Source organism: Botrytis byssoidea, assembly GCF_014898295.1.
Source record: "Botrytis byssoidea strain MUCL 94 chromosome Unknown BBYS_010, whole genome shotgun sequence".
Taxonomy (NCBI): Eukaryota; Fungi; Ascomycota; class Leotiomycetes; order Helotiales; family Sclerotiniaceae; genus Botrytis; species Botrytis byssoidea.
This window is the reverse complement of record NW_024065851.1, coordinates 819679-844130: the sequence shown is the minus strand read 5'-3', so window position 1 is coordinate 844130 and position 24452 is coordinate 819679. Positions and strand designations below refer to the sequence as shown.

The following is a 24452-nucleotide window of genomic DNA, read 5'->3' as shown; positions in this document are numbered from 1 at the left end:
ACTAGAAGATAGCAACAGCATTCGGTGGACTTGCTACCCCACCAGGAAAGTTCAACGGCGCACTAGTGAAAAAGAAAGAGTATCGATTCTGCTCCGCGCATACTTTTGCCAATTCTTCGAGATTCCAGAGTTCGCCTATTGGACAGCCACTTGACTGGAAAGTCAGTTTGATGTTGACGTCGGTGGAGGGATTGAAAGATAGTAAACTGTCTGATGTTTTCTCGGGGCCAGGAAGAGCGAGAGGGGGGAGCGATTTGATTTGAGAAGGAAGAGATGGGGAAAAAGAGAGAAGAAGTAAAATAACATGAACTCACAACAAAGCCAACAACCAATCATGCAAAACCCACTCCGTATTTGCCTCTGGTGGCCAACCCTCAAACCCAACCGTATCACACGCTACGGCAGAAAAATGTCGATTCCATATCCATTCCACTGTTTCTTCACATGCCTTCACGCCTACGAACTCATGGGCGTTCTTTGCACCTCGAATACGTTCTTCAGTATTCGCCTCCTCATACCATTTCACAAACCCACTCCTCAAAATCAAGATGTCCGCTTCTTTGAATATGACTCCTTGTTCGTTTGCAATTTTCTCGATTATCTCAACACTAATTTCGTATCTCGTGACTGGGGAATAGGAGATATTGTGGCGCTGAGCGTAGGCTACATAGTCGATTAGGACGGCGCGTCCGACGATGCCGCCGCGAGTGGTCCAGGCATCGATTCCGTTTTTGCATGGGGTTTCTGGGAGGGGAGAGCTGATTTCGGAGTGGGGAAGGTTGTTATAGTAGAGGGATGTGGCTTGGTGTGCCCAGTGACCTTTACGAGTCTTATTAACTTGAGTTGGAGGATTGGATTGTGGAGTGGAGGTGAGGAGAAGGGCATGCAGTGTATGTAATATGTTGAATGGAAAAAGAGAATGGGGTAGACTAACGAAATCCATCCCATTGAGAACCGCTTTGCGTATTGATGGATATCACATCATCATACGCTTTGATACCAAATGGAGCCAGATCCCGAATTGTATGATTTGGAACCTCGCGACCGAATGCAGGTTCGTGAATGCGGTCTTGAGACCAACTTTTTGAGAGCAAGCAGATGTTAGTATATTTGCATTGTTACTTTTCTCTCTCGGTGATCATCGAATAGAAAAGTGAGTTGTGGGATGAATAAGAATGGGAAAGAATGAGAATAAGACACACTTCAATGCAACACTTTTGCCAGACTTTATCTCCTTGCTTGCTTCGAGTGTGTTTTCGGGCGTGAGTAAATTTAAAGTACCACAATTGTCTCGCTCGCCGTTTTTGTCAAAGAGACCCCATGCCGTTCCGTGAGGCATTCCCGCGACTGGGGGCATATCTTTGAAAGAGGGGAGATCTTTGACATACATTTTGGGGGTTTGCTTCGGGTGAGTATTTTGGGGATGAGGTAGATGGGGTTGGAGTCGAGAAGTTGAGCTTTTGGAAGGAGCATCGTTTAATATATACTTTTATGGAATATAATATGAAGTAATATGTTGTAATAGCTGTGCGATAAACGTCGTCTTTCCGAGACTAATGCAGGTGACGAAAAGCGACACATGTGTTGTGTTTATTAATCTTTCTTCACATCGGCGTGAATAGTTCTAACTGTAGAATTGTATACTTTCTGGTTGTACAAATGTATGTTATGTTTAATAATCTTTCTATTGTATTAATCTAAATACTCGTGCGGCTAGAAAGTACATATAACTGCCTCTGAATATGAGCCAGGAATCACCTTGTATTTTACCACCTTTTGATATATACATCTAGCTTTGGAGCTGTATATTTTCTGATTGTACGAGTGTCATGTTTATTAATCTTTCTATTGTATCGATCCAAATACTTATACAGCTGGAAAGTGGATGGTACTTCATCTAAATATGGGTCACTAATCACCTCATATTTAATACCTTTTTATTACACACAATTACGTAGCTTCGGAGTTGTATATTTTCCGACTGGATGAATACTGTGTTTATCAATCTTTCTATTGTATTAGTCTAAATACTTATATGGCTAGAAAGTATACAACTCTGGAACTGAGAAAACCAGGTTGGTTATCTTGTAGTTCATCATCTTGTGGTATATGCATCGAGCTTCAGAGTTGTATACTTTCTGGCTGCACAAGTATAGTAATCACAATTGGCCTTCTCGGTGAACAGAAGAAATGTGGATGGTAGCGCTGTCTTAAAACCCGACGAAGTAAGACTGAGCTTCTTATTGATCTTGAACATAAACGTCTGTTGATGCATAATATATAGCTTGAGACGCATCGACCCCATCTTCCCCCACAAACTCGAAGTCATGTCCTTCTTGTCTGTCATGGATCAATTGCAATAAGAAGTTGAGCCGGAATTGGATTTTGCCTTTCCTTTCACCGCTTTTACTTACACCCCACCCCACATGCTCCAGTCCTCAATCCTCTCTTGTCATTATAAATAGTTGTGATGGAATGATGGAACAAAATCAATACCAAATACCTAACTACCTAGGTAGATAGTTCCATAAGCTATTCAATCAATTCATAGAGGGAGCAGTGACGCATGGAATCTGGACAACGACTGATGGATTAATCATGACGTCGTCCAGTTCCCACTTATGCTTCTGCTGGAGTTTGCCCCCCCTAAATCCGGCCCTAATACCAATCCTAATGTATATATGCATTGCTAGTTGACATTACTTGGTGATTGACATTGTTGCAAATAATTCTCAAGTAAGAAATCCAGACAAAACAATCTATAATCAGCCGCCACGCCTCCTCTTTCAATTGCAACAATCATGCCCAGAGTCTTTTTCATCACTGGTACTTCCACCGGGTTCGGAAACCATCTTGTCCAAGAGGTTCTCGATAAGTAAGCCGTCTTTGAGAAATGGTTCAAAAATGCTCAACTAATCTCAACCTAGAGGAGATATTGCCGTCGCAACTGCTCGTAAGCCTGAGACTTTAAAGTTCAAGGGGACAAGTGAGAAGGTACTATATCTCTAACACATACGATAGAGCTCTCTAATAGCAACAGAACTTTCTGGCCCTCAAACTTGATGTAACTAGTCAATCTGACATTGAAAACTCTTTCAAATCCGCAACCGATAAGTTTGGCCGCGTCGATGTAGTCGTCAACAATGCAGGATACGGCCTTGCCGGTGTCTTTGAAGAAGTCAGTGAGCAACAAGCTCGTACTCAGATGGAGGTAAACTTCTTCGGTCTTCTTGCCGTAACCAAGAAGGCAATGGAGGTAATGCGAAGCCAAAAGCCATGTGGCGGTCTTATTCAACAAGTCACTAGTATTGGAGGTCAAAGAGGCGTGCCTTTTTTCAGCATTTACTGTGCAAGTAAATGGGCAGTCGAGGGCTTTACTGAAAGTATTAGTCAAGAAGTGAAGCCAGAATGGAACATCAAGTTCACTTGTGTTGAGCCAGGTGGATTCCGAACTGATTGGGCTGGAAGATCTATGCAATTTCCCGAGAAACGAAACCCTGCGTATGATCATCTAAATGCCAAGGAAGCAATGGAAAAGAGGAACGGCACTCAAGCTGGAGATCCAGAGAAAGGTGCGAAGGCAATGTACAAGCTGGCTACACTCTCAGATCCACCTTTGCGAGTAGTGATTGGAAGCGATGCTTACAAGGCAATCATGGCGAAGATCGAGGCGTATGGGGAGAATTATAAGAAGTACGAGGAGATCTCTAATAGTTGCGATGTTGACGAATGAGCAATAGCATAGTTGAATTGCTTGTCATGCAATTAACTTATAAAGATAATATGTATTCTACCAACCTTTCCAACTGAATCAAGAACATGGTGGTGAACCATGATGGATGTGATGGGATTTCTTTCGACCCTTCTTTTATGCAGCCATCCGCCTTGGCAAAAATCATGTGTCATTCAAGAAACTCACGAATACATACCTTCCCAAACGAAGAAGGCTCTCATCGTACCTTTCTTCAATCATGATTCTTCTTATCCGAGAAGCATCACTTCGGAGATTCGGACATGGATCAGCCGATGGGACAATTTAATACCGTTTAAGTAAACAAAGTGAAAGGCTTGAATAGCCTCAACTTCTAAAATCAACTTCTTTCTTTCGCGGCAGTTAACTGTGAAAACACTGGTATCACTTTGTTGTCGCATCTATTTTATATTCACTTTATGCTTTAGAAAATATCCTACCAGAACTTGAATTTTGTACTTTATTGTTTTCTACCATGGCATCGAGTGAAGAGCTTAGCGGACCCAATACAGATTATCACGAACCAAAAAAAGGCTCTCCCCGCTTGACTATCTATGAGCTCTACCAAGCCGAACAATACAAACCACAGGAGTTATTCGAATTTAAACAATATGTCAAAATCATTCAATTTGCTGAAGCTGTGTGCTCTGGTACTCATCCTCGATTTGGCGTTTCCCCTCAATCTGACCCTGGAGCACACATGACGGTAATTAATGGTCACATAAAAAGCACACAGTATACATGCTAATATTGGTTGTTATTTCTAGGACGCGGAAGCTTCCAAGGAGGTGGATGTTGAGTTCAAGAAGATTGGCTTTGAAGAGCTCAAAACTTCGAAAGGGTTGAAACCCATGCCAGAAGCAGACAAAAAGACGAGAAAGGAAGGATACGCTGAACAGATTATAATAGACGCAGAGGATCTGCATGGAGCTCGATATGTCCATGATCTAGACATGGACTATTATGAGGTTTTATCGTTGTATTCATCTGCCTCCACTGAGGACATAAACAAGGCCTACTCTGAGTTGAGTATGTCAATACACTTCTATCTTTATGGGAACTCTGCTGACAAGCTCGAGGACGAACCTATAATCCAGAGTCCGATGAAGGGAAAATGAAAATTTACGAAAAAGAACCGACAAGTCTACGAAACATAAGACAAAAATGGATCAACATCCAGCGTGCATTCATTACACTATCGGATCACGACAGGAAGTGGAGCTACGATAATGATAGAAAGAAGCGCCTGACAGACTGTGAGCGAAGAGATCAAAAACCGAACGAGCCCACAGCACAAATTCAGTTCGCTGCCTTTCGCGAGGAAGTAGTTCGTTCAATAGGAGTGCCTCATCCTGATGACCCTCCCGAACCATATAACGAAGATTTCTTCAAAAGTGTCGCCAAAGGCATTATCGTCGAGGAGAAAGACATAAACTATGATTCAAACTATTATCATGATCTGGGTGCTAACGACACAGAGAAGAGCTCATCGTGGAATGGAGTCATTAGTAAAAATCACCTCGGGAGTCTCTTGCGAAGTATCGGTGAGAAGATAGTGATCACTCTTTTACAGGCGATAAGGTACTAAGCGGTTTTTAGCTCATGACTATATCCTTAATCTCAGACATGCTAAAAATCAGAATGCTATGGACAAGGTGCGCTCCGAATGGAACCAGAAATTAATCTCTTACATGATACTGAAGGATGAGAAACTTCGTAAGAGATACAATGAGCAAAATAACAGCCATAAGCTCTACGAACATTTGCAAAAGGAACATGATTCCAAAGAACTTGAAAGAGTCCACAACTCACTGGCTCTAGTATCAGAGAAGATGGAGCTTCATGGCAAGAGTGTTAGTTTGCAGCCAGCTACTACAGGCAATTCCTTTCGAAGACTATCCACAGAGACGGACAATGCTTTTATGGAGGATGTCTCGGATGATGGAGCTAGTGCTTCTGATATGGTGACTAGAGTGGAACAAAATACAGAGATAGGTGACTCAGTGGTTATTACATCCGCTGAAAAGGTCAGCGATCGTATTCAAGTAAATCACCCCACCATCACTGACCGTATTCCCGAATTGATGTCTCAAGCCTTTTCCATTAGTAAAGTCTCAATACAAAACAAATCCAATGGTCAAAATGCCCAGTCATCGACTGGCTCACTAATATCTTCTACATTGCAAAGAAAACTATCGCAAGCTCGGGAAACTCAAGCACAACGCGCAGCTCAAGAAAAGAAGGCCCAATCAAAACCTTCGGTTCAAGTAACAGAGCAGAGAGCCAAATTTCTGAAGGAAGCTCGAACCCAACATCCAGCCGTTCAAGATCAAGTACCCAAGATTCATCAACAGGCCTTATTCCAAAAAAACTTAATACGCAACGAGCCGCTGCACAAAGTGCAGCTTTACATCGTGCAGAAATTCAACGGTCTTTGGGCTTAGATAGAGCTCCTCCATCTGGTCCTCGAATTCCGTTAGGTATGGCTCCTCGCTTGATGAAAAGTTCATTGGCACATGGCTTGAACTCCACCATGCCTTTGAAGTCCTGTCCACAACTTGGGTTGAAAATGAGTTCTCCTCCAATGATCAATAACAATGCTAAGATTACGGAGTCCCCGTTACAGCTGTCAAAAGGCAGCGAGCAGCGCCCAGCAAAGAAGAGGCGAAGGGTCGGGGATAAGGAGTCTGATGGGAAGAAAGAAAGAAGAAGCGCGGGTAAGGGAGGTGGCAGTGAAAGCGGTAGTGAGGTGAAATTGCAGGACAAAGGAAGGGTGAAAGAAAATCGAGGGGAGAGGCTTAATTTGAAGGAGGATGGGGAGATATTAGAAGATGAGAGGGAGGGGGAAACAGGAGGTAGACAAAGCGGAAATGAGAGAATTAGAAGAGATAGTGGAGGAAAAAAGCGCAAGAGAAAGCACAGAAAAGATTCATGATGCTCTGCTAAAATCTAAGGTGCAGAAGACTGTGAAAAGATTCTCAAAGAGGCATGTAATGTAGTAAAGCAATTCACTGTTACTTTACAAGGCTTATTCTCTATTGGTGATATTATATACACAAATATGAAGGAGACTCGATGGGCATAGTCCGGTACTGAATTGGAGAGATTTCGGTCCAATTTGGGGAATCCAAATTTGAGCTTTACATGGATTGGCATGTTGTTAATCTAGGCGATGAGAAAGATGGAAGCACCGCAGTCTATTTAATTTGCACAATGAAAAATAACGATTTCTGGGCACTGTTTTAGGAATATTAACTTGGAAATATGATGAGCGGAGTGTAGACTTGAGTAACTTGAACCAGCCAAATTCTGATAGCGGCGATTTCGTATGCCTATCATTACAATGCATGATTCTAACTCAATCGCCATAGTATGAAAAAACATGCTCCCCATATGACCAAATTTTCAACATACAAAATGTTACAACCGACACGTAAAGATAGTAGCTTCATGAATGATTCCAAGGGTATTTGACTCGAGCACATACATTGAAACACCAATTTTCATCTCAGCTTAGTCAAAGTCATAATAGACCTTGTGGTATGATTCTTGAGATTCACTAACATCGTTCGACACGTAGGAGTTCAAGAGTTTTCCTGCCTAACTACGGGGAGAATTGTTATATATTCTTTTGATCTGCGTGGAAATGCCTCTGATTAACCACTAAGTCGGTCATACTCGATATACAAATTCAGAACACGGAAACTCTAGCATAGGCTCAAGTAGTCTGTCCTGATAGAAATACCGTACGTATTACGCCCTCGAGGATAGAAAAAAAACTAATGGCATTAGTGCACTGGTTACCAGACCATCGAGAAGACGATACTTGACAGCCAACTTCATCCATATCCCGCGAAGCAAGATGTGTATCTTGAAGTTTTTTCATTATGGCGCTTGTGCTAAAGCCAATGGACTTTCGTACTCGGCGTGGTTCTGTCCATCTAATAAAAAGACAAGAACTCCTCTGTACAAACTCTCTGACGACCACAAGCTCTTGCACATCGAAGTATTACATCGTGCTGCTAGATGTTATAAAACCACTGTTCCACCGATCGACTAACCCCCCAAAGACTGGACCACGTGTCCTAGCTGGATTGAGGGACAAGAAAAGATATTGCTCAAGCAAACGGCTAATGAAAGCATTGAAATCCAGAAAGCTTTTGACAAGGCCTTCGAATATGATTATGATAATTGTTGGATTAAGGAGAAGGTATGGAAGCGCGAAATGAGTTTAGCGGAAATTATCAATCAAATAAAGATGACTGTGACGGGAAAGAAAATCAAAAGGAGATTCAAGGTAGATAACCGACTCGAATGGACCAAACCTTGGATAAACGGAACTTCTCTTGCGGAACAGGAACGTAATACCCCCAAGTATGACATCGTCCAGGAAGTTTACGAACAGAAGCATCCGGCGGTTCTTGATGAAGACGTCATCGAAAGCTTATGCGAAATTTTGAAAAAGCTTGCGGAGAAAGGCTTTAGAGTGGATCCTTCACTCATTTCTTATGGGGACCCGACCGAAAAGGACGATAAGGAGTGAGCAATTTCCTGATAGGAAAATGGCGCCGTCATCTGGTATGAATGAGCCAAAAGTTGTGTTTTCAGAATGCGTTGCTTTTCACTAGAAGATCACAGGAATGGTCAAGCTAGTTTATTCGTTGCTGGACTGAATTTGCGATATCAGTACTAGGTATCTATTCGACGAATTTTTTTGATAGGGAAATCTATTATCCAACTTTTGTGTGACTGCTCTGAAGTATCTAGCTGTAAAATTAGAAATTGTTTCGAGGTAAAATTCCCAGTAGACAGTGTGACTCAGTGTTTTTCTCATCCTCTGAAAACTAGCTTGGTAATAGTTTCTACAGTAACTTTGCAAGCCATCCACTAAACTGATCCCAGAATACGTTACATCTAGTACACTCCAAAGAGATAATTGACAGTCATCGTTCCAAACAGAGCTGGAAATTCCAGCAGCCACTCGCTCTGTCATGACCCAGTGTACTGGAGAAAGCCACACCAGGCTCAATCTCAATCTCAAACGATTATTAGATCGTTAGAATGACTCACAATGGAGCATGAATAGCTACCTGGCTCCTTGATCATTTCCGCCATCTATTGCAGTGTATGAGATCATGGAGAGGAACCAACATTTCCGAAATTAAAAGTCGAAGCCCTTTTGCTGTTTGCAGGCCTCGGCAATTTCGCTAGCGAGGTTCTCTCCTGAGCGTGTGATGCGGGCTCAATCTAAGTGTCTTCTACTTTGTTCTAGGTAGTAAATGCTTAATGTCTCTATGTGCTGCATACCAGAGAGTACTGAAATATTTTTGTTGTTTGAAGCCCACTTTTGCTTTATGAATGATTTAATGTTGACTATGCTTTTTGAGTGCATTGATAATGGCATATATCCGACTCCAGCCGTTTCGCCCACGGTCGCCATCGTAGACCGCCGCACCTGATGAGTTTAAGGGCACAACGTTCGATATTCCTGCCATGCAGACAGAATTAAGGTCAATCATCCATTATCGCTAGACTTGTTATAACTTGCGTTTGTCTTCCAGGCTCATTTCATTCACATAAATTGGTAATTGAAACACACCCACGTGACCCTGTTCTCGCTTTGTAACCTAATATTAAAAAGGTGGGGGTAAGGCTGTGATTGTAAAAGCTGATTCAGTGAATTGAAATGCGGAGCAATCGAGATTGACCAATGATATATATCTATTACAAAGAGCCCCAGCCACAATTCAAACTTTCTCCAGCACTTATTGGTCAGCCCTACCTTCGGTCTAACAAGGTGTAAGGCTCTTAATCAGCAATCCATAAGCAATCCGATAAGCATTTCATCATCAATAGCTCAATAGAGTCAAATATCATTCAAATCCTTAAGTATCCCCTCAAAGAACATTCTTTTTGTTTCTCATTCGTTCTCAAATATCCTATAAATCTCTCATGCTATCCAGATGAAGTTGCTTCTTCTATTTTTTTCAATCATCATTGCAGTATTCTCAATTATATTCCGAGATCCAATCATCGAGTATATCGAAGGCATAAGTAACTTGTTTGCAAACGACACAACCACCATTCCTTCACTAAAACAACCTTCCAATTTCCCATCCGCTTCACATTTTAGCACATCAAAAGCAGTCAATATGACAACACCAAGAGGAATTCAAAAAGCCTTCTTGGCACGCGAGCAAGCTGAGGGTGCGGGAGCGAGAGTTCGTCGTTCAATTGGCACACCTCAATTAAAGAACTTCTCACCATTCCTTATGCTTGACCATTTCACCATTAAGCCCGGAGCTGGATTTCCAGATCACCCACACCGAGGACAAGAAACGTAAGTCAACTATTTCGTTTCTCCGTATCAAAGCGCCGCTGACTCAACCCCCTCATCAGGATAACCTACCTCCTCGAAGGTGCTGTCGACCACGAAGATTTCGCAGGTAACGCAGGAACTATCGAAGCAGGAGACCTTCAATTCATGACTGCAGGAAAAGGAATAATGCACGCGGAAATGCCACGACAAAATCTCGATGGCAGCGCAAATGTTGGAATGCAACTCTGGGTAGACTTACCCGAAAAACTCAAGAAATGCGAACCACGATATCGTGATCTACGGGCCAAGGAAATCCCAAACATCGACATCGATGATGGAAAAGTACATGTGAAGATTATTTCAGGCCAAAGTCATGGTGTTGATAGTGTACAAGAATTAGCTTATACACCAGTTTGGATTTTCGACGTAGAAATCAAACCGGGTGGAAAGATTGAGCAATCATTACCAGCTGGATGGAATGCTTTTGCTTATACCTTGAGTGGAGAGACGATCTTTGGAAGTGGAGATGAGAAGACTAAGATTGCACAATTCCACAACGTGGTATTCCGTCAGGAGGGAGATGTAGTGAACGCAGAAGTCGAAGAGTCTGCTAAAGAAAATGGACATTTTAGTAAGTTACTCATTCATTTGATTGGTTTTCGCTTCATTTTCAATTCACAACCTCCCAAACCTCGCGGCCAAAATTGGCAGGAACAAAAAGAAGGCCAACCTTGTCTAATACCCTCAACCACAACTTCAAAACATCGATGACAGAACAAAAAACCATCGGTTTGAAGTTGTTCGGAAAACAAAAGGGTAATGCGTTCGCCGGGAATCGAACCCGGGGCCCATCGAGGTTGTTTCACAATCTCCTAATGAAGGAAGAGATTGATGGCAACGATGGATTTTACCACTAAACCACAAACGCTGGTTGTTGCTTGAATGATGGAAGATCGCTGCTTGTTTGCCAATAATACAGCGTTGAAAAATCGCTTCCAGACTGTTGTGCTGCAGGGTTGGTTGCAGAGTTTGCACGAGCGGGTCAATATATGCAAGAAGGGGCCGAATGTTACCCGAGTGGGGTCAGACTGTAGCCGAGATAGACAAGTTGGTGGGGTTGATTCCAAAGCAAGTGCTTTCATGTTTGAGGCATACATTTCTGGTATATTTGCAAGTACTCAAGCAAATACTACTCTGTAATGTCTAAAACTCGGGGTCGTTGATAGTAATGGGTTAGTGTTATCATCAGATGTATCCATAGCAGTTGTACTCCTCATTAGAGTCGCACTTCTACAATATTTTATTCTTATCTCTTATGACATAGGAGAGAATATATACTAACGAGTTCTATAGTTCTAGTAGCAGGTCAGCCCCTCGATCAAAAGGTAGTCCAATATGGCCCTTTTGTCCTCAATTCAGAGGAGGAGGTCTATCAAGCGATGATGGACTTTCAGACTCAATCTAATGGGTTTGAAAGGGCCAAGGGATGGAAAAGTGTAATTGGAAAGACGATGGTTCATTAGATTATTTCAAAGTGTAGAAACTTGAGGAATTCTTAATGGGAGATGGCGATGAGTGACAGGGGAATAAAAGGAGGAGTTAGGTGTCTTAATCTCAGTAGCTCGGGACTGCTTCTATTAGTTGAATTAATACAATTGGTATGATTTTTTCGAACACATGATTGCTATCAGTTCGTTATTTCTTCAGTGGTGTTATTTCTATAAAACTTTGTTGGTATTCTCGATGATAAATTGCTATTTACTCTGATCTAAAATCTCGGTCTAAGTATACCTTGTTATCGCAAATTGCAAAATCAGTATGTGAACCTAGGGATACTAGCTCTTCAATCCTGACTTCACACTCGATCATTTTTATACATACGCTTTGTACTGAATGCTCAGGTGTAGGGGAAGAGCCGAGGCGAGGATAAGAGAAAATAAGATAGAATGAAACGAGTGCCTATCACTTGGAGAATATGATAATTGAAGTCTATTGTTAGGCTCAGGATGTTATGTGTAAACAACCTCACCAATTCATTTGTATTCTCAAAAGCACTCATGAAATGCTAATTCTAATCATTGTATCTGAAATTGGCAGTTTGAGGTACTCGAACTTCGATAGCTCAAGTGCTTACCCATCTCTGTGCAAACGGCAGAGAGTGGGAAGTTAATTTCTGCAACACCCATCCCCAACCTGAATGCTTTCGTTACAATAGCTAGCCCACTTTAGAGAAAACATTCCTTGAACCTCTCGTTTCCCCTCTTGACAAACCTCAAAGGGATAGATTCTCCAGACATCTTTAGCGTAATGACAGTCTCACTCTCGCTTATAAGTCGTCTCGCTCTCTCCATTGCTTTCTTGTAAACAACTCTCCTATCTCCGACATTCATCTTCTCAATCTCATCATCACTCGCCCATTTTCTGACATCCAATTCAACGCTCCAGACTTTGAATATCACAGCCAATGCAGCCATCATCTCAACTTGCGAGAATCTTTTTCCCATACACGCGTGAGCGCCTTCTGACCAAGGTATAAATGCTCCTCTACGTGGTACAAAGAGTAGATTGTCATTCGAAGCGTCAGGGGAGGCTTTGTCTTTTGAATTTTCCTCATAGTCAGGCATCCACCTCTCAGGTACAAAGTCATCTAAATCGTGAGATTTGTCACTAATCTGGCTTTTTTGGCATGGCCAATAACGCGGGTTTCGATGCACACCCAAGACATCGAAATGCAGAAAAGTATTTGCCGGGATCGTGACAATTCTTCCCTCAAAATTCAATTGTCGCAATTCCAAGCTTACCTTCGGAATGGCAATAACAGGGGACATGACTCTTAAGGATTCGTTCATGACGGCTCCAACAAAACTGTCGTGTAAAGCTGGGAAATCTGTTTCATAATTCCAGGATTCTGGTGATCTGTCTGCAAGAACTGTATCAAGCGTTGATTGAAGTTGATCTTGTGCTGTGAGGGAAATAGACAGGAAGAGGATTATGAAGTGTATTGCGTTGGATGTAGTTTCGTGGCCTGCGAAGAGGAATATAAAGGAATCGGCTATCGCTTCTTGCTTGGTGAGCATTTTCTTAGAATCATCCGAGGATTCGAGTCGAGTAGCTTCTACCAAAGAACCTGATGTTTGATTAGTATTCATTCCTTGAATTCAAGAAGTATAAATACCTATAATGCCCATTGCCGCAGAGTCTGTATTCTGGCCACTTTCAATAACCTTCAAATTGTGATCAAAGAGCTCATTGAAGTAGTCACCACATTCGACAAATGACCGATACCACTTCTTGTGGAAAGGTGAGATACCTAAACTCGTGTTAGATGTCACCTCTAGTCCAGAATCGCCAGAAAAGAATTCCCACTTACTGTATACCCACATCGGAGCAAGCGCTGCCCAAATGATATCATGAACCAATGTACCCAGAGCTTCCTTGAACATCAATTGATGACTACCCTCAAGCTTAGTAGTATTGAAACCGGGAACTATATTGTCACCCAACTCCTTATCGTCTCCTTTCCAGCTCTGGCTAATGCCATACGCCGCTCCAGAAATAACATGTAGACCTAAAACTGCAGTATCCGGTGCAGTATCTTTAACTTCCAGGTTCTCTTCATTCGAATCTTTTGCTCCTGACCAATGTCTTAGCATTTCATACGCCTGGCTCATAGTTTCCTTCCACACTATAGCATAACTCCTCTCCGAGAATGCAGGCGCGACAACTTTCTTATGACGTTTCCATTCATCCTTCTCCGTGGTGAGAATATTCTTTCCATACAAATCGACAATTCCGTATACTTCGACGGGTTTCTGGAAGTGATTTCGCCGGATGGACATTTGGTATATGGTATCTGCATTGGCCATGCTAAGATATATCTGACCAGGACTAATGATGAGAAATGCTTCGCCATGTAGCTCACGCAGTTCCTGGCTGTAGTGCCATCCTCGATGGGGGTCAAGATACCTGCTATGAGTCAGTTGACTGGATGTATGCTAATGCAATGCAACCTTACATAATCATTGGATATAGCCAATTTTGAGAATATGGTAGACATTTCAGAATGCTGAAAACAATATCATGAATACCGGTCCAGAGAAATCCGGCTATGCCGTTGATTGCTACATCAAAAGTTAGTAAGAAGTTCACAACGACACGAAGGTTTCACAGTCAACTCACGAGATATGATGTAGGGAAGGCCAGTGGTCTTTGCAATCGCAATATTTCGATTCAACGAAAGGTACGCATTGGAGATCCAGAGTACGAGAATGGATACAAAGATCCAGATAAGAGAGAAAGCCATGCTGTCGAAGTTGTAAATCACGAAGAGGAGAGTTTCGTAAAGTGCAACAGCCTGATGATACAACTTTCAGGTTTTGAAGATCAAGGAGAGGAGAACTTTTAAGAGAAAAAAATTGAACCAAAGCTAGCTATTATTCACTATCGTATTAAAATATTTAAATAACGCTATCAGATTCACTGCTATCCAGAGAAACGAAACTCCAACCTAACGAGAGGGGTTTCATTGCCGGTTCATATAATATAAGACACACAGAACTACAGACAACCACCAGTATTTATCCGCTCGATACCGTATATGTGTGAAGCCAGAAACGGAAAGTATGATGCTTATTGGACATGATTATGCATGGGTCGATGGTGGCGTTTTGAGATTATATATATTGTGGCGTTTTCTTTTCTCAGCTGTACACAACTGCGTGCCACCAACCCAAGATATCAAATGAGGAATTTGCGAAGTTATGACCTATGAGAGATGTGTATCATGAATCATGGATTGACCTGTGTAATGTTTATTAGGACTTACTGAATCAACAATACGACGCTGGATTGTATTTTGAATCTTGACGGGCGACATGAGATCATCATCTTGAGTGGTAGCTTGTTTACGGATATATAGCCGTATTGCCAGCAGGATCAGCATTCGGATCTTCTTTTCACGTCCTTCATTGAGTGATATGTCAGGACTTAAAGATCATGGTGCCGATACAGACTCTTATGATTAAATTAAGAAGGAACTTCAAGTTACTTAAACATAGGATAATAAGCCGTTAGTCTATTGGCAACCCGAAAACATCTACTCCTTGTCTCTCTCAAAGACATCACTCTGGTGCGCTTCATCTTCATCAATTTTCTCGCAACATTCTTCCTTGCTTTTTTCTCCCTCCTCTTCTTCGTTTCTTTTCCCTCCTTCTCCTGATCTTTTTCTTGTTCCTTTCCTTCCGAAATCCCATTCAAACACTCCTCAAACTTCATCATATTGGCAATTAGTGTTGGCCTGGGCTCATTTAAGGCTTCAATACCTTTCTCCTCAAAGTTCTTGAGTAACGATACTATGTCAGGATGGTGTCTAGCTTCTTCACCTGCAGTCATTTGTGTCCCATCATGTTTGTTGCATGTGGTTCTTGCCCCTTTTCTGAGAAGCATCGCAACCATGTTATAACAACCATAGTAACCCGCACCCATTAGAGGTGTGCCGTGTGATGGTTTAATGATTTCAAGCTCAGCTCCATTATCTATGAGCAGCTCCGCCATTTTTAGATTTTGCTCTAGAGACTTTGCTGCTGTGCAGTATAGAGCTGTTCCAAATGTACCGATGTAGTTGACATATTGGTATATTTTATCTTTAGGCACTCCTATCAGTAATCTATGCCAAGTCAGCGGTCTAGTAGTATCTCCAGAGATAATGGCGACAAATATCAGACAAATACTACATCTTGAATACTATAACATAGTTGCAAGAGCAATAAAAAGATCAACTCACTTTCTGGCTACCGATAGCAGGGATTCACTGCAAAGAACTGTAAGTAAACTTCCCGACCCAAGTGTTTGGTAAGGATTATCAACATCCGCTAGTAACTTTATTCGGAATTCTTCAGTCAAAGCCTGGTTGAAAATAACGGAAAAGAACGTCGGCCACTCATTATTGTGGGTTAAATTAATGTTCATCCCAGCGGCAAAGAGTAATTCTATTGTCTCAGCATGGCCAAAGCGGCAAGCATAAGCCAGTAGATCACCTCCATCTTCCAGAAAAATATCGAAGCTGACCAATTCTTTTATCATAAACTCCACTATTCGCTTGTGTTTTCTCCATATTGCGACGTGAATCGGGCAGAAGTTTCTAAAATCCCGAGATAGAACGTTAGATCCAGCAGAGATCAGTACTTGGCATGCTTGATATCGACCTTCCTCTGTGGCAACATGTAGAGGTGTTTCTCCCCACCTGTTTTGAGCATTAGGATCTGCTCCCGATTTTAAGAGTTCCTCCATAGTATTCAAGTGGTCCTGAAATGAAGCATAATGCAAAGCTGTTCCGCCGATGTCCTTGACAACCTCATTGTCATTGCTCACAATTCGAGCCTCCTCGAAGCATCGACGATTAGTAACGCTGCTATTCATATCAATTCCACATTTATTTCCGAGTTCATAATTCAAGAGCAGCCTAACACAAGCCGAATGACCGTTATATGCTGCAATATGTAAAGGGTGGACCTTTTGTTGAGGAGCTGGCTTTCCTACTGTGAGAATTTTTTCCATAATTTGTTCGTCTCCCAACATTGCGGCATATTGAAGGGATGTGAATCAGCTGTGGGTATCGGTTCTGTACATGTCACTATTCCCTCTAGCGAGGCTCCTTTATCCAATAGATAATGAATTATTTCCTTGGAAGAGCTTCTCACGAAAGCCTTAAGCAATGGACTGCACCCGCAAAAACAAGCCCCTTCAATGCTGTCACCATTTTGAAGTAGATATTTCAGAGTCAAAAGGTCCCGACGGATGATAGCATCTTCAATGGCAACAGATACATATTTATCACCGTCCACTTTATCAGTCTCTGTAGCTGATTTATTGTCATCTGGACAAATGGGCTCAAATATTACTACACATAAAAAATATCAGTAACCAGCATGGTCTTGAAGCTTTCATTATTGTTGGGAAATGTTTGTAGCTAGAGAATACGGTGAAGACTCGGGAAAAGTATGCGACAGACTTACAAAGTTTGGCCAAATGTTTGTTCAAAATTCCCGCTATACCTTCATACTTAAGATCCAAAGCAAGCGTAGCCGGAGTGAGCCCTACACTATCACGAGCCTGAACATCCGATCCATATTGAAGAAGAGTTTCAACAATTAGTTCATTGCCCCCTGCGACAGCAAGATGTAGCGGTGTCAATTTCCGAGGGCCGTAGATGGCCTTAGTTGCGGCACCTTTTGATAGAAGCAATTCAGTGATTTCAAGCCTCTTGCCAAAGATCGCGAAGAATAGTGGAGTGATGCCAAAATCCGCAGTAATATTGACATCCAATTGGTTCCCAAAATCTAGGGCACACATCATAGTCTCTTTGGTGCCATGTATAGATGCATCATGCAAAGATGTCACATTGTCGATTTCAAAGTGCCATTCCCTTTTCTCCAGAATACCGCCATATATTATCTGCCCTGTGCTTATTCGAGGTACGGATTGTCCCCAGAAATGCCCACTGGCTTTGCAGTGCCAATCATTGATGCCCTTCTCGTTGAGAAACTTACACATCATATGATTTGGCGCAACTGAAAGAGAAAACGCGATATCAGATTTATATTCGTATTTGTTCAGCAGAATTGCTCCATGTTCTAGCAGCAAGTTAGCCATTGCTGTATTTCCAGATTCAATACCTTCTACAATCAACGGGTTTTCATTTCGGCTCAAGACATGTGTCTTCCAACCAGCACAAAGTAATTCTTCGAGAACGTTGACCTGTTTATAGATACAGGCAAGATGAAGTATAGTGAAACCATCAACGTCGAGCGTAGTGCTGTTCGTGTGATCCTTAATAATCTTTTTGACAATACTTTTATGGTGCGATCCATGAATACAGAGAATCTCGAGAGCTGTTCGCAGAGGGTCTCCCCGATCCGAAGATACAGTATCTACCCCGAGGCTAATGAGCATCTGGCTGAGTTGGCCTTGGTTGGATTGAAGAGTAACGTTAAAGAGACTGCGGCCATTAATCAAGGTGTCATTGAGCTGGTTTTCGGAAGCTTTAGATATTAACATGAGCGCAATTTTAATGGCGAATGGTTGGCGGCAAATGGCGTCGAGATTCCTGAAAAATATGTGCAGAGCTGTAATCTTAGATCCGTTGAGTACCTCCAACAAGCTTATATCGTTGCTCCTTGGACAAATCAGTTGAGTTGTGGGGTATAGCTCCGTCAAAAAATCGTGGTCATTGTCATAATCATCACTCTCGTCGTCGTCACTTCCATCATCGTCATAACCTCCAATATCATCATTTGTAATGTCGTATTTCCCATAATCTTCATCGTAATGTTTGGGAACGTAATCACTTTTATTTCTGCCATCATTTTGATCATATTTATCATCTCCACTTCTCCAGGTGGGACTGTTTGACTCGAGAATTTCGGAAGTATCAGTGAACATCGACGGTCTCGCCGCCAACAGAGCTAACATGCATCGACACTCAAGTTTCCCAAAACGTCGCTTCTACAGAGATAGTGAAGTGCTGTATTTCCTTCCACATCTTGTCGAGTGGTAACAGCTCCATAACGCAACAACAACTCTATGGCACCAGCAAAGAGGTGCTTGCAATGATTATATCCCTGTACCTTCTGAAGTCCTTCATTGCAAAGTACTAACAAGGCCGATCTTCCTTCAATGTCTCCGACTTCTAAATTGATCTTCCGATAAGATGATAATAGCAATCTAAGCATTCTGAGCCCATCATAGGGAGGAGAATATACCCTGCGTATCAAAATATGTAGAGTAGATAATCCAGACTCCGAGACAAAGTTTATTATGTCTTCCGATTTTTCGAGAGAAGCCCATCGAGAATCAGGACTCTGTAAGTATACATGATTGGTCATTATTTGAAGAGCAGAAAGATCTTGAGAGGCAGACGAAGATGAGTTCAGGAAAAATTCAAGAGTCTCGCGGAATGTGTAGAACCCACGTTCCGCTGCAATATGTAATGGCGTGAGCCCTTCTTTGGTTGATATGGACGGATTTATACATGAGCGTCTAAGAACAGTAACTTTACGGCGGGGGGCAATGCTCGATCTTATAGCCTCGTGAAAACAATTGAAGCCAGTATCATCCTGCAATAGAACTATAGAAGGATCAGAATTACACAGAACAAATTCGAATGCATCAATTGAGCCAAGCCTTGCTGCTGCCATAAGTACTGTCCACCCAGTTGGTGTTGTAGTCGAAAGATTATCACCATATACCGAAGACTGAATTAGGTATTCCATCATTTCGACGCGCTGTGCTGTGGCTGAATGGAGTGGTGTGATTCCCGATTTCGTGTCAGGTTTATTGATATCTGCTCCATACTCTTCTAAGAATCTGGCAACATTCAAATGACCATTCACCACGGCTAGATGAAAAGAAGTTACACATTCCAATCCGAATAAATTGGTTCTAGTGACGTGTGTGGGATGCATTGAAGTACGAACATCAACCAAGGCGCCGCAACTGAGGAGAACCTTGACAATTTTTAAATGACCGTCTCTTGAAGCACGGTGTAGTGAGCTCAATCCGTCTATTTTGTTATACGAATTTGTTTCTATATTTTTATTTTTCAAGATTTGAATGACCGTGTGCGTCTGGCCAAAGGCAATTGCTGTGTGCAATACTGCCATCTCGCCAGTAGAGTCAATTTCGGCATTAAAATTGAAGAATGAATCTGCGAGAGGTTTATCCACACGCTTGAATTGTTGCGCAAATTGCATGAATCTAATCGAATTGGATTGATATTGTCAGTACGTGTAATGATATCAAGTTTGGAGCAAACGGATAATTATAATTGTAGCAGTAATAGAACTGACCTTGGAATCATGAGTGCTGGAACATTTCGTGGCCGTGTAATTTGTACGAAACTGGTAACAAAGTCAAAGCTATGCTCGAGCTCCGCCTCAAGAGCTTCGATACAGGAATTCGTTATTTGAGCCCCTTGCTGAAGCAGTATATCCCATCCGAAACGAGCTTGAATGGCAAGCTCCATCAGGTTTGTGCGTGGATATTCCCCCCATTCGCCCGTGACTAGAGGAAACTGATCGATTATTGAGGCATGTTTTATCAAATACTCCAAAATATTATTTTTATCACTCGATTGAGCATGATGTTTGCATTCTGAAAGCTCTACTACGTGTAACAGGACCATTCCAGAGCTACCGCGCAGGCTAGCAAGTCACCAGCATCGCTGTCTTTCGTTAGACACGAAAAAATGCTGGTTTCTGAGATCAACCATTTGACCACACAAGGAAGTGACAGCAATATTGCGAAGTGTAGCGTGCTAGTACTGCAAATGATATTTTGGTGCATGTTAGTGGAATACGTGCGGCTTAACAGTTTCTGGGCCCAAGAGACGAAGTTATCTGTTTTGATGGGATCAAAAAGTAGTTTCAACAATGCCAAACCTTCTCCATCGTTAGTGTTACCACGTAAATGATTAGAAAAGTATTTTGCGGCGTAGTCATAAAGTGCGTAATCTTCGCAGATGGCTTTTGTATTGGGATGCGTAGTGTAGTGACTTATATCGCGAAAGTCTTCGAACAGTATATAGGTAAGGCAGATCTTCCCCATGTAAACGTTATGATAATCCTGTGAAACGCGGTACGTGGCATAATGGTCATTCTGGACTTGAAGTAGCAAAAATTCTTTGACGCTGAAATGTGCTAATTCGATCCGAATGCCCCAAGGTCCATCAATCTTTCTAACAAGGCTGCTACATCTCTTTAAGATACTCTGCTCATTTGGAATTCCGTCTCGGTCTAAATGCTTATCGGAAAGGTCTATGGATACGGCTTCGAGTAATTGGGCTAACGAGAGTGGTTCGACGGCACAGACAGTCCAAATCAAGACTCGATGGACAAGCTCTTTGGTCTCATCACTGCTGAGGTTGATGCAGTCTAGTATTCTCTCATAGGTTTCGAATAATGTCGGCGGGAGGGAATGCAAGGCTCGCCTAACACCCCTGAGGGTATCGAGGTCACACAGCTGGTCTAGTTGGTATGTTACCCAGCGGACTAAAAGTCAGCAATTGGGATTAGATGAATAATTAGATTGATATGACTTACACATACTCTGTGCCTCATTCACCAACCGTTGTGCGATTTCTTCTCTCAACTCTTGGTTCCAGATGACTTTTTGGGTTTCGCGGAGACGAAGCTCTATTTTCGAATGTACATAGAGTTCTAAGTCGTCTCTGTGCGCTGCAATTGAGAGTCTTATGAAATATACCAAGTAACTCTCGATGTCTGGCTCGAGCCGTGAGGCCAAGATGATTTTGATATTGCTGTCCTTGGTAGCGTTGAGCTCAGTCAGAAGACGTACAATATCCAAACGACCATCTCTGCATTCATCTAGAGCATCAACAACAAGATGAACGTTATAGAAGTAACGTGATATATGCCGAAGTAATTCACAGAGATGCTCTGTTGATATTGGGTTCGAAATTCCAATATCCTCATCTGGACAATAATTGACCCAACATGCTTCTAGCTCCGCAAATCCGCGACGGTCGGCTAACACAAGTTGCTTGACCAGAGAACCCAAGATATTTAGAGGATCCTGTGTCTTTTTATCCTTGTAATCGCAATAGAAGAATGCTAAACCTAGAAAGCAAGAAGTTCCTTATCAGTTTTAAGTTAGAACATCAGTTTAGAGTTGAAAATCGCATACAATCACTGTCTTCAGGCTGGTCAAAGATACAGCTGATGGTAGAACCGCTATTTTGAGTAAGCAGACTAGCCCAGAAATTAATTACTTGATGACATACATTAATACAGTTTTTCCAGCCCCAGCTAAGACAAGTATCAGAATAGATTTTTCGATTGGGGTAAGTTTATCAAGAGAACAGAACGAATGCTTACGAATGCCATACAACCACAACTTCGATGCCTTTTCATTAAGCCAGGACTTAAACTGATCTCCCTTGGTGAACCACTTTAATTTTTAGCTGGATCTTCTAGCAGACCTTGTAGGAATGGCCTCTCCTTACCTGACCAGTACCTGGTTGTCGAAGTTTCGTCGCAATTTCTTGATGTCTCTGACTGGGATCATATGGAGCTATCCATTCAATAATCTTTTTCTGCTTTTGGTCTGAAACGTGAACACGTTAGTTTGAATGTAAGGGGAAATAAGTGTTACGAAGCACCTACTCAACATAGATACCGCTTTCTCATTCCTAAGGCCAAGCACATTCGCCCGTATCGCTTCTATATTTAGTCCTTGTATCTTCTGGTCACTGAGTGCATCAAACAGCGCATTCATTCCATTCACTTGAAGCGCAAACATCAAAGTAGACTTCTGTGTCGTCACATCATCGATGAGTGCTCTGTTTTCAATGACGCTGAAAGGCCAGATAAGAGCTCGCCCTAAATTCGAAAATTTCCGGCCAATGGCCGACTTTTGACTACTGATATTGTCGCGGTCAGCTTTATCTAATCTTTCCTTAATCCTGTCAAGTAGTGTTCGGCAAGTATCAATGTGCTGGAATTGAATGGTGGAAGAGATTGACTCGTCATCAAAACGTGAGACGACCAGGCGCAATTGGTTGAGAATGCCGTATAGATCGGTCATTTCGTTGACAAGTTTTTTTTGACTTCCTGGGCAGATCCCCTGACTTCTTTGACATATTAGTAGCTCTTTCCAGCTATAAGATCGAGAATGGATATCAATCCAGAGATGCTGGCGCTCACTGACAACGGGTCCATGCTGTGAATAGAAGCTAAATCTGAATCTTGAATATATGGCTCAGTGTGCAATATTCTGTTTTGTGATAAGCATTGAAATGGCGGGGGAATGTGTTATGATAAGGCTCAACATAGATGGTCATTAAAACGGGCGAAATGGTCACTAGATATTATAAAAGAGGGGCGGAGCAAACACAGCAGCCACACCGTTGCAAGAAAATTGTACGAGAGGCATACACAACGTATCTAAGCTTCAAAAAGCCTGATTCAGCGTTTCTGTACGCGAATTCATCCACTGGGATGATCTCTTGGTGTCTTGATGCCACACAAGCCTTACAATGCGTTCGTATAGGAGTGATAACATAAGTACAGCATGCACTGCCATTCCGCCAGAAGTATGCCTTCAGTACTTACAATAACACATGGTTCTCAATATGCGTAATCCAAGGCTCTGTATCAGGCAAAAAATCGAAATCTGTTGGCACCAAATCATGTTTGATTTGCCGGTTTGACAAGAGGTTGATGAACCATCCCGAGAATTTTGAATTAGAACATTGTCTTTAGTTACTCAAATGACATGCGCAGCTTCTATTGGGAAAAACTCACTACTCTTTTCCAGAGACGCTATTTGAAGTTGTTGGTTGTCCCTTCATTTGGCACCGGTGTGTCAATTCCACGAGGTTCACGGCTTCTGAGATACCGAAAACATCTGACAACTTAGTCAAATGCAGTAACAGGCCATGCGGTAAGTTCAAAAAGGAAAGAAAGAACGATTGGGCGGTCCAAAATCCCGAAGCGGAGAAATCAGCCTCAAAACCTGCAGCTTCCCGAATGCAACTTCTCAATCCAAACACCATCCTACCAATCAAATCTCATCCAAGTCAATTGAGCCGAATGAGCCAAATGAGCCAAATAATGAATTCTTCACTCGACATTTTACTGACTAACCAGCCCATTTCCAATTGATTTGTAAACATCTTCACTTCAGTATACCAGATTAGTATTTGAGTGACCTAGCCGGAATGTTACGACTACAAGTAATGTAATTTTTTCCTTAGCATTTGGATCTTTTTCATTTTGGTATACGAAATTACAAAAATGATTAATAAATTGTTCACCTTTTCTGATTCTTGTACAGAAAAACCTTGTTGGAGCTACATCGACCAAGCATCATGCAAGTTCATCCACAAATCAACAGTGCGACTATGTGGTTGTATGAGGCGATACAAATAGGGGGTTTTGAGTGAGGGATATTGCTATTGAAAATCAGATACCATCGCCAAAATTCAGAAGCTTACGGTATGTGAGCCGAGCAAGTTGAAGGAAGGAATTATTTTTGAGACAACCTCTTTCCGTACTTCCGGAAAAATGTCAAAGACTCGCCTCCAAATATGTATCTTCATGCTACAAACACTTCCATTCCAGCGTCAAGCAGCAAGGTGTAAACATAATCGAACAATCGTAATTTCTACCAACAACTTATTGATGTCTACTTACCATCAAACTGGATATAGTCTCCATTCAAACATATAAGCCAGTTACTAGACACGATAAATTCGAGCCAAATCTAGATGGAAAGGAGAATTTAGAGAGTTTGAAGAAGAAGGGGAGTCTGGCCTATCAAAATTCTTGTGCTCGCTGAACATTCATCTCCTGACAAAAAGTACTA

General features: G+C 42.0%; 7 protein-coding genes across 7 annotated transcripts; 4 read left to right on the top strand and 3 right to left on the bottom strand.

Annotated features, from left to right (window-relative positions):
* Position 1: 1 nt before the first annotated feature.
* Positions 2–1390, bottom strand: EAE97_005876 (uncharacterized protein; the record flags this gene model as incomplete). Its single annotated transcript, XM_038876389.1, has 4 exons — positions 2–149; positions 315–819; positions 935–1080; positions 1203–1390. 4 exons carry the CDS (start codon positions 1388–1390, stop codon positions 2–4), a joined length of 987 nt encoding a protein of 328 aa, XP_038732865.1.
* Positions 1391–2801: 1411 nt separating this feature from the next.
* On the top strand, positions 2802–3733 carry EAE97_005875 (uncharacterized protein; the record flags this gene model as incomplete). The annotated part of the gene is made up of 3 exons (XM_038876388.1): positions 2802–2875; positions 2928–2994; positions 3041–3733. The coding sequence occupies 3 exons, from the start codon at positions 2802–2804 to the stop codon at positions 3731–3733; spliced, it is 834 nt and encodes a 277-aa protein (XP_038732864.1).
* Positions 3734–4226: 493 nt separating this feature from the next.
* Positions 4227–6686, top strand: EAE97_005874 (uncharacterized protein; the record flags this gene model as incomplete). The annotated part of the gene is given in 5 exon segments (XM_038876387.1): positions 4227–4457; positions 4519–4780; positions 4849–5295; positions 5351–5887; positions 5902–6686. 5 exon segments carry the CDS (start codon positions 4227–4229, stop codon positions 6684–6686), a joined length of 2262 nt encoding a protein of 753 aa, XP_038732863.1.
* Positions 6687–7168: 482 nt separating this feature from the next.
* EAE97_005873 (uncharacterized protein) lies at positions 7169–8294 on the top strand (the record flags this gene model as incomplete). Its single annotated transcript, XM_038876386.1, has 2 exons — positions 7169–7217; positions 7822–8294. 2 exons carry the CDS (start codon positions 7169–7171, stop codon positions 8292–8294), a joined length of 522 nt encoding a protein of 173 aa, XP_038732862.1.
* Positions 8295–9621: 1327 nt separating this feature from the next.
* Positions 9622–11842, top strand: EAE97_005872 (uncharacterized protein). The gene is made up of 3 exons (XM_038876385.1): positions 9622–10091; positions 10151–10701; positions 11424–11842. The coding sequence occupies exons 1-3, from the start codon at positions 9715–9717 to the stop codon at positions 11591–11593; spliced, it is 1098 nt and encodes a 365-aa protein (XP_038732861.1). The 5' UTR covers positions 9622–9714; the 3' UTR covers positions 11594–11842.
* Positions 11843–12295: 453 nt separating this feature from the next.
* EAE97_005871 (uncharacterized protein) lies at positions 12296–14373 on the bottom strand (the record flags this gene model as incomplete). The annotated part of the gene is made up of 5 exons (XM_038876384.1): positions 12296–13197; positions 13246–13380; positions 13441–14036; positions 14086–14191; positions 14250–14373. 5 exons carry the CDS (start codon positions 14371–14373, stop codon positions 12296–12298), a joined length of 1863 nt encoding a protein of 620 aa, XP_038732860.1.
* Positions 14374–15113: 740 nt separating this feature from the next.
* EAE97_005870 (uncharacterized protein) lies at positions 15114–22670 on the bottom strand (the record flags this gene model as incomplete). The annotated part of the gene is made up of 11 exons (XM_038876383.1): positions 15114–15735; positions 15853–16603; positions 16825–16968; positions 17084–18532; positions 18577–19823; positions 19916–20269; positions 20437–21115; positions 21173–21703; positions 21962–22034; positions 22090–22190; positions 22250–22670. 11 exons carry the CDS (start codon positions 22668–22670, stop codon positions 15114–15116), a joined length of 6372 nt encoding a protein of 2123 aa, XP_038732859.1.
* Positions 22671–24452: the final 1782 nt, after the last annotated feature.

What these genes read in the sequence shown, in the direction of transcription:
- EAE97_005872 (XM_038876385.1), top strand. Translation starts at nt 9,715, where the DNA reads ATGAAGTTGCTTCTTCTATTTTTTTCAATCATCATTGCAGTATTCTCA. An exon ending in CCACACCGAGGACAAGAAAC is followed by an intron (nt 10,092 to 10,150) that starts GTAAGTCAACTA and finishes CCCCCTCATCAG; the next exon opens with GATAACCTACCTCCTCGAAG. An exon ending in TAAAGAAAATGGACATTTTA is followed by an intron (nt 10,702 to 11,423) that starts GTAAGTTACTCA and finishes CGAGTTCTATAG; the next exon opens with TTCTAGTAGCAGGTCAGCCC.